General features: G+C 29.8%; 1 protein-coding gene across 2 annotated transcripts; it reads left to right on the top strand.

Annotated features, from left to right (window-relative positions):
* Positions 1 to 6,992: 6,992 nt before the first annotated feature.
* Positions 6,993 to 10,134, top strand: LOC149514972 (putative disease resistance protein RGA1). Of its 2 annotated transcripts, none has more exons than XM_089743225.1 (2): positions 6,993 to 9,783; positions 9,868 to 10,134. In XM_089743225.1, the coding sequence occupies exon 1, from the start codon at positions 7,151 to 7,153 to the stop codon at positions 9,761 to 9,763; it is 2,613 nt and encodes an 870-aa protein (XP_089599351.1). In that variant the 5' UTR covers positions 6,993 to 7,150; the 3' UTR covers positions 9,764 to 9,783; positions 9,868 to 10,134. The 2 variants fall into 2 exon arrangements, with proteins under 2 accessions (XP_089599351.1, XP_089599350.1); XM_089743224.1 differs by having other exon boundaries at positions 7,009 to 9,783; positions 9,885 to 10,134.

The following is a 10,134-nucleotide window of genomic DNA, read 5'->3' as shown; positions in this document are numbered from 1 at the left end:
CATGTTTTAGCTCCAAAACTCAAATCCCATTAATAGCCTTGGTTTCATTGAGCCAAAAACTGCAAAAAGTCAATAGCAGCAGCTGCACCTTAATGCATCATTAATTCACAATTATTGTATTACTTTTGAAGTAGCGTTAGCAACGCTATCCAGTAACGAACCTACAGTTTGATTGAACCCTCAAAAATTTAAGTTCAAACCACTTTAATGGAAAGACTAATCCACTTGAACTAAATAATGTAATACATTATTGTTTTTTATGTTAAACAACCTTGACTTTGTGCTTACAAATCTCAAATCACTAGAAAGTTACTTACTTCTCATCTCAATTATTTGTGTGCTAACTTTTGTTTCATTTGCTTAAATTGGCAGTCATCCAGTTAATTGCCGGATGGCAGTTATAATTATAATTCCAAATGCCCTTTTTCTAATTACTAAAAATTAAATAGAGTAGTCTTGATAATTTTAGATATGATATAAAGATACAATACAAAAATATTATTAAAATTATAACGAAAATTATATATGAGTTTAATAAAAATAAAAATATTTGTTTTGTTTTTAATGTATGACATGAATAATGATATAATAATTTTTGTATTTTAAATAAAACAAATATGTTATAAATATATGAATTGTCTGCAATGATAATTTATTTGCTGCAAACAATTCTCATCTTTTCATCATTCTGACTCCACAAAAAAACTTTAAATGAGTCCATTCCCTTCAGAAATAGGTGTCTTGGCTTCACAAAATAAAAGAATTGGTACAAATTAAGAGTCGGTTTCTTTGTTGTTGTAGGAATGGATGTGGCTTTGCTTTACAAGCTCATAAACAGTATTCCAGCAAAGAATCAAAACAGAAAAAAGAAAAAAAAAAGCAATATATAAACTGAATAATTTGTGAGTACAATATTGATATAGATTGACCATGCATATATTGGCATATTAGAGGGTCCATTTCCATTCCACAATTAATGGTTGACAACCATGATGAAACTTATCTTCTCTTATGTCACTATTTCATTGTTTGTTTTCTTTTCAATGTCAATCTCATCCAACTTATGTCCAAAATTTTATTTTGTCACTGTTTTTTTCTTTTTTTTTTAAATTATGTTTTTATAGATTCTTAACTATCTATTTGAAAGAGAGAGAGTGTGCCTTTCTTATTTGTAAGGAAGCAAATTTCAATCCCATATTTTTTAAATTATAATGATTCCCGTAATATGCTTAGAAAAAATAACTTTGCTAGCAATCACAAGACTTAATTAGAATAAAAATTATTTGAATTTTAAAAATTCATCTAATTTATTTGAATTTAAATTTTATCCAATATGATTTAATTATCCGTCGTGATTTGATTAAAAAAATCATAATTTGAAGTCATTCAATTTAAAATTAAAATAATTCAAATTTAAGACTCGAAATAATTTAAATTTATTTGAATTTAAAACACAATAATTTAAATTTAAATTTAATTCAAACTTATCTAATTCAAATGTCAAATTTAAAATATCCAAATATGAAACATCTTAAAAGTTTCTTCGATTCAAAATAATCTGACTGAAAATTATATGATTTATTTAGTTGCTGCCTCTAACCCATATTAACCCTAAAAAAAAAAAAAAAAAAAAAAAAAAAACTACATATATACGTACTTATAAATAAAATTCGAAAGCAAATAGACTGTTGCAACCTGAACCAAAGGACAAAGAAGGAGCCAATACCAAAGCCCAAAAAGAAATTGAGGACAAAGGAGGTTGCCATTGTTAAAGGTAAGAAGGAAACCAAGCAACATTGTTTTTTGTGGGGACTAAATTGAAAGTGGAACAAAAAAAGGCATTTTAATAAAAACCCCAAAAATCGCAACTTCCCTCCAATTGCTTCCAGCTACGATACCCTCACCAATGTCACACAATAAAGAGTGCAGTTGGCTGTTCTACTCACCACTTTATTTCTAGGTTTATAAAGGACTCTCTCGTCTCTTCCTAGGCTACCCACCTTTTCATTGATTTCAATTTCGAACTCAACCCCAAAGAGACTTGCCACTTTAAAACAAATTTAATAATTAATTAATAAAAGTATATATCAATCAAAACTCAAAAGAATTCATTTAAGATTCATATCAAATGATCATAAATATATATATATTTTTTTTCTTCTTAATAGGGTGTAAAAACTATTATTTTGTGTCTTCTTCGGTTGAAATTAATGAAATTACACTCACCTTCTTAGTTTGAAAAACCATTTTGTAAATACAAATTTAATTTAATTATTTCATGTAAGTATTTTTAAAAAATAATATTTAATAAAATTTTTTATCGTTTAATAAGTATTCATCAAATTTAAATTATAAATAATATTTTTAATAAATTTTTTACATATTATTAATAATTTTATTAAACTCTAACAATTAATTAATTTTTATTAAATCGTGTTTAATAAAAACTTTTACCTAAAAAACGTCGTATGAGTATTTTCCAATGGTGGGGTGGTGGCTGATGAAACTATAGACCAGGAATAATATTTTGAGAATGAGTCCTCTAAAACTTTGACGTAACTGAAAATTTTATTGAAAGAAAACAAAAAGAAAATAAAAAGAATGGGATAGAAACGTAGGAAAAAAGACAAAAAGAAATTAAAGTTGGAGATGGATGGTCGGTAGATAAAGCAAAATCATATTCTCCTAACTTAAAAAAAATTGGTTGTGGCCATATAATATTGTCATGTTTGTAAAGAAATATTGTTGTTGACGAAATCCATAAATTAATATCCAGTGCCTTTCAAATAAGAAAAATTTGTCAAACCCATGGATATCAATCACCTCTCGTTTCAATTTTTTTCTTTTGGTTCAATATTGACGGCTTTATATTAATTTAATTTAAAGTTTATATTTGAAATATTGTCCGTACATAAAATTTATATATTATTAATAAATTAAATAATATTATTTTATTAATAAAAAATATCTTTAAATAAATATAAAAAATTAATATATTTTTTAAAAAAAATTTGGTTCAAAAGAAGGTAAATGTCCGTATAAGAAAAGAAAACTGAAAGGATTAGAATTCACGCCCACATTTTTTTTTAAATCTCTTAACTATCAAATCAAAAAGTGAAAATTTATATTTTAAAAGATTTATTTATTAACAAAATAATATCATCATACTATTTATCCATATTTATCAATAATGTATAAAATTTATATTTTTATAATACATTAAATATAAATATTTTAATTTAATTCCTGGGAAAGATATGTACAACCGCCTTTAAAATTGACGTTACAGCAAGCTATATCCCTTCAATCAATAATAGTTTTGCAATTTGCTAATTTTTTGATAAAATTATTCTAATTTCATTTGTAGATATATTTGATTGGAATTGGGGTTTGAGTTTTGAGTTCACTAAGTTTTAAATATTCAATTTTTTTGGCCAAATATATTCAATTTGTTTTCAAGTTCCATAAAACAATACTTCGATTTTATTTTCATGTCATCCTTCATTTTTTTAATTCTTGATATTCTTTTTTATATATTTTATAGTAATTGTTATATGATTTCGTTTTAACATTAAAATCATAACAACACATCATATTGTAAAAGAATTTAAAATTTTAATAATATATACATTAAAATCAAATTTTCTTAATTACTATGCCAAGTTAAAACTTGGATAAAGAATTGTTATATCCATTTGTAAATTACGAAATAAAAATGGCAAACTTTGAGTAATTTATTATTCTTTTATTCCTTTGTGTAATTAATTTATTATTAGAGTAACCCTTCCTTCCTTCCCCTAATAATTTTGAAATCTGAATATACATGACTAATTACCTTATCAAATATTTTACACTAGATCATGCAAGTTAAACAGTTTTAAAGTTTATTTATTATTATGCACTATTTTCAATTCAAATTCTTCAGCCATTAATTTGGTTTAACTCTGTCCTACGTTTGCTTCTGGTGTGTAAGTTTAGGTTTGATGAACCTGTAATTTACCCTTCATTATCTAGAAAAGCAAAAAACAAAAGGGGGGGGGGGGGGGGGGGCGGGGGGGCTTTCATTCCTCTCCTCTATTGATGTTTTCTCAATTAATTGGGATTGACTTAATTGATAAGTTTATCCATCTTGATAATGATTCGTTTAATTATAGTTTCTATTCTATTAAATTCTTATTACCGTTAATTTCAAATGCATTATTATTATAATTATAATATGATTCTACATATTTACCATGACATAGAGGTTAAAGTTTTTTTTTTTAATTATTTTATTCATTGACAATAAAATTTTTAGATTTCACAAATAAAAATAATAAGATCATACATTTAATACGTATTTAATAAACTTAAAGTCTAGACAAAAAATGATATAGTGAATTGAATAAATCAATTATATTAATTGAATCAATAATTGAATTTTTGATTGATTTCATGAGTAGATCAGTTATTAAAACATTAAAAAATTTGATATTTAAAATTATCAATCAGATTTGATTTAATTTGATTTAATTTATAAACATTTTTACTTAAATTAAAGTATTTGATTTTTAATATTTACTTGGGCGTAATTTTATGATCCTAAAGAAAAGAGTATTTTATTTACTAGTAACACATGTACGATTCACACAATCGTTTCTAATGGAAAAATGAAAGAATTTAAAAATAAATTTGATAATTTAAAATATGATACAGTAGTATAATATAAATATAATAAAAAAATAAAAATAATATAATTTAAAATTTTAATAATAATTATGTATAAATTTAATAAAATAAAAAAATATTTTAAAAAATTTTATTAATATGAATTATAATACGTAATTTTTATTTAAAATATAATATAAATATATAAATTTTAATATTTTATACTATATAAATATATAAATTACCAAATATACTTCAAAATACAATTCAAAACTTAATTCAATTAATTTATATCATTATTATTAAAAACTAAATTTAAAATTTAAATTTCAACTTATAAAAGTTTTTATCTCCGGCTACAAACTATTAAAGAAAAAACTGATTGGAGACAGTTGTCGTGTCTTCAAAATTTACGAGTATTCAATTATGGTATGAGCATAGGTCCCACTTAGCAGTATTGGATCTGTTATTGCCTAATAATCTTTTTCTTCTGCTTTCATTATAGTGTAATGGGTAAAGTCCTTAACCTTTTTCATTGGTAACAGCTAACTACCATCTGTCATTCACCGAACTCTTTCAATGCTCTCTCACTTCTTTCGCTCGTTTTCACGTATATAATAAATACCATCACCAACCATTTCTTCTTTTTCTTCTTCTTGGCGTTGTAGAAATAATCAAATTTGCATCAACCATGGCAAGATCAGCTTCTGATTTCAATGACAATTCAAGGACAGTTTGTGTAATGGATGCCTCCTGTCACCTCGGTTCTGCCCTTGTATAATTCTTACACTCATGGATGCAGGGTCATTAAAATAAAATTTATGTATAATAAAATTTGTATATATTTGATACTTGTAAAATGAGTAAAAATTTATTTATATTAATGTAATTTTTATATTTTTAATTTTTAATTTAACATTATTAAATTTAAAATATTATTTTTTTAATGAATTATAAATTTAATTTTAATCGAATAATAAAAAAAAAAACGACACCTTAATTGCTCCTCTTGTGAAATTAATAAATAAAGAATTTATTTATAAATGAATTTTGATATGAGCTTGCATAGGTTTCATTAGGGTTGTAAATGATACATTAGTAATCGTAAGTTACTCGAGTTTGATTCGAAGAAAATTCAAATTCGGTTCGATTATTGTCGAGTCGAGCTCGAGTAGCTCGACTTATCGATCGAGCCGAATTCGAGTATTCTTATATCCGACTCGAGTAGTTCGCGAGCTTAATCGAGCTTTTATATATAATATATTTTTATTATTTTAATTAATAAAATATTTCGAGTCCGAGTTCGAGCATAAATAATCGAATTTTTATCGAATATACGAATCGAACTTATTTTTACATATTAATCGAGCGAGCTCGAGTAACTCGAATTCGATCACGAATCGAACTCGAACTTAAAAAATAAAACTCGATCGAACTCGAGCCGAGTATCGAGCCCCGAATTATGAGTCGAGCTCAAACTCGAGCTTCTCACTACTCGACTCGACTCGACTCGTTTACACCCCTAGATCCCACTTTGCAGTATCAGACCTGTCGATGCCTAATAATCTCTTTCTTCTATTGTCATTATACTGATGGCCGAGTCCTACACCTTTTCTTCGATAACAGCTAACCACCATCTGCCCAACCGTCTGTCATCAATGAAACTCTTTCAATGCTCTCTTTCCCCTTTCTCTCATTTTCACATTTATAATAAAATCCATCGCCACATTTCCCTCTCAACCATTTATTACATGACATTTTCCAGTGTTAGAAATTCAATATTTCTTTTTATTCAAAATTATTATTATTTCAATTCTGAAGCCGTTCATTCACAAGTTGTTGTTTACTTTTTCAGACCATATAAAAATATTTTCTTCATAGTCCTTACTTATAGGATTCAAAACGCTAAAAATATTGTCAAGACTCCTGACTAATGATTAATGATATTGTTCCAATGAAATTTACTCATTAATTTTATTAAATTCTCTTATCAATTAATTATTTTATAATGATAGAAATTATGTTATTTTTTATAATGTGTCGAGTTGTATTAGTATTTAATTAACTTCACCTGAATGCACCCACACACCCAACTGCTGTTGTAACCCAAACCCCAACTAAAATCATTCATTCACAAATCACAAATAAGTTTTTTCCTTTTTTACAAAACTTTTATTATGAAAAATTATCAAAAACGACTTGGATGCCAGCTGCCCTTCTCCACTGACCAAACTCATTTAAAATTATCAAAAATAACTTTTATTATGAAAAATTATCAAAAAAATCTTGGATGCCAGCTGCCCTCCGCTATTGACCTTCCAAGTCAACTTGGAATTTTACTCACAGCGGCTTCTTTGTCACTTACGGGATATTGAGTGAAAAATCCATTGATTCCATCTGTTTCACTTTCTTTCTTTAATTCCTTTTCATGCTTTTTATTTAATTCCATCTATACAACTTATCAGCAAGAGACTTAGCACGGTACATTTTCCCCCCACCACTCATGGCTGAATCCTTGGCCTCTAACATTGCTGAAAATGTCCTTTCCAAACTAACCAATATTGCCTATCAAGAAATTCGCTTCGCTTGGGCTGTTCAGAGTGACCTTGAGAAGCTTAAGACAACTTTAACTACTATCAAAGCTGTGCTTTTAGATGCTGAAGAAAAACAAGCTCATAACAATCAGCTGCGGGATTGGCTACAAGAGTTGAAGAATGCCAGTTATGATGCGGAAGATGTGTTAGATGAATTTGAAATCGAAGCATTGCGGAGGCTAGTTCTTAAACAGAGAGGCATTAGAAAGAAGGTAAGCAATTTCTTTTCAAGCTCAAACCCAATTGCTTTTCGATTTAGGATGGCCCATAAGATAAAAAAAGTTACTGAGAGGTTTGCTGAGATTGCTGCTTTGAAAAGTAACTTTCATCTTACTGAAAGACATGATGCCACTAGCCATGTCGTGCAGTTGGACAGAGAGACCGACTCCTTTGTTCAACCAGCAAGTATCATTGGCAGAGATGGAGACAAACAAAAAATCATAACAACTTTAATGCAAGATCCAACAGATGGGGAGGACATATCTGTCCTTCCTATAGTTGGAATTGGAGGTCTTGGAAAGACTGCCCTTGCAAAGTTGGTGTTCAATGATGAAAGTGTGGATAGGCATTTTGAGTTGAAAATGTGGGTGTGTGTTTCAGATGATTTTGATTTGAAACGCTTAATGATAAAAATGATTAAAGCTGCAAAGAAGGTCGATTATAGTAACATGGATTTAGAGCAATTACAGCAGGCCCTCAGAGATTGTTTAGCTGGGAAAAAGTATTTACTCACTCTAGATGACATATGGAACAAGGATCCTGTGAAGTGGAATGAATTGAAACAGCGGTTAGTGGGGGGAGGTAGCGGAAGCAAAATTGTAGTCACCACTCGTAGTACCCAAATTGCAGAGATGATGGGCACAATTCCAGCACACAATTTGCAAGGTCTTGATGAGAAGGAAGCTTTGTCAGTGTTTCTCCAATTGGCATTCAAGAAAGGGGAAGTGAATCAATATCAAAACCTAGTGAAAATCGGGGAAGAGATAGTCAAAAAATGCAATGGAGTTCCTTTGGTTTTGAAGACACTTGGGAGCCTGCTTCTCTTAAAAACTTCAGAGCATGATTGGAAACTTGTGAGAGACAGTGAGATGTGGAAATTCGTGGAAAAGGAAAAGAACATTTTTCCTGTTTTGAAATTGAGTTATGATGAATTGCCTCCACATCTTAAACAATGTTTTGCATTGCTTTCAGTCTTTCCAAAGGATTATGAATTTTCTAATTGGGAGGTGGTCCAATTTTGGATGGCTCATGGTTTGCTTCAACCCTCCAATGAAAATGAAGACACAGAAGATATTGGTAGGCGTTACTTGAACGATCTATCATCAAGATCTTTTTTTCAAGATTTTGTTAAAGAATTGTATTTTAATTTTTTTAAAATGCATGATCTTCTACATGATCTTGCAATAGCAGTGACAAAGAATGAGTGCTGCACGGTAAACTCTTTGAAGCAAAATATTCCCCATGGGGTTCGACATTTGTGCATTGACAACTTGGATTTTCTTGAAGAAAACCGTTTTGAGTTGCCTGATATTGATAAGTTATGTCATGTGCGCACATTTTGCTTCAAAAATATGAAAGAGGGCCCTAGCAGTGAATCCTTTATTAAGAAATGCCTTTCAAGGTTCCATAATTTGCGCGTACTAAATCTAGAAGGGTCTAGTTTTGAGGTATTGCCAAGAAATATTGGTAGTTTGAAGCATTTAAGGTGTCTTGACCTAAGCGGCAATTCCAACATCAAGAAACTTCCGAATTTCCTATGTAAGTTACAGAGTTTGGAAACTCTGATTATCACTAGTGAAGGAATTGAAGAGTTGCCCCAAGATATGAGATACATGGTCAGTCTCAGAGTGTTATGGATAAGTACAAGACAGAGGGTTCTATCTGAGAATGGCTTTGAGCACTTGCAGTCTCTTCGGTTTTTGACAATTACAGAATGTGAAAATTTAGAATATTTGTTTGAAGGGATTCAGAACCTCACATCCCTTCATACCTTGGCGATTGATGAATGCAAAAACTTGATCTCACTGCCGCATGGTTTGAAATCTTCAACCGCATTAAAACATTTGATAATTTGGGACTGTGAAAAGCTTGATCTTAATACGACATTGGGATTGGAAGGGAGAGAAAAAGAAGATGATGATAACCAAGATTACCTTGTTGGTAGTGGGTTACGCCTTCAAACGTTGATCATTAGGGGGTTACCAAAGTTGGAGGCACTACCCCAATGGCTTCTTTTAAGATCTGCTGACACCTTGCAAGCCTTGAGACTTGTGGGATGTAAGAATCTCACAACATTACCAGAGAGGCAAGATCTCACATCACTTGAATTTTTAAAAATTGAGGATTGCCCAAAGTTATCATCGCTGCCAGAGCGAATTCCACGCCTCAAAGAATTGGAAATCCAAGGAAGTTCGATTTTGGGAAAAAGATGCAAACCAGAAATGGGGGAGGATTGGGCCAAGATTGCTCATGTCTCTAAAATACAGATTGATGGCAATGAAATCTCATCATCAAAGGAATGATCGATCTGACGATTTGCTAGGTAACAACTAATTTTTGACATGTTTGTAAGTAGAAACAAGTGTTGGTTAATTTAGCATTATTTAGAAATTTTCGTAATTCCTAGTTATTATTGAATGGCAGGGCATTGGATTCGACTATCGTGGTGGCTGGACCAAACTATTCTTCATGTACTCCCTACAGTTGAGTCCAGGGTGTTCCTGGCTTGCCACGTGTTGTTCCCTGATTGTTTGTATTGTGATGTAGGCTTGTAACTAGTTGTGATATGACCTTGTTTGTGAGTTATTATTCTTTGTTTTGTCGTTGGTTTGTTTGCCTTTGATTTCAAATTTCAATTCAAGATTTGGCCTGCTCTTCTTTCTTTTGGACTCAA

This window comes from Durio zibethinus, chromosome 14 (assembly GCF_047325235.1).
Source record: "Durio zibethinus cultivar Kanyao isolate XHJ-2024 chromosome 14, ASM4732523v1, whole genome shotgun sequence".
Taxonomy (NCBI): domain Eukaryota; kingdom Viridiplantae; phylum Streptophyta; class Magnoliopsida; order Malvales; family Malvaceae; genus Durio; species Durio zibethinus.
This window is presented reverse-complemented; position numbering and strand designations above follow the sequence as displayed.

Coding starts and splice junctions, on each gene's coding strand:
- LOC149514972 (XM_089743225.1), top strand. CDS start 7,151: ATGGCTGAATCCTTGGCCTCTAACATTGCTGAAAATGTCCTTTCCAAA.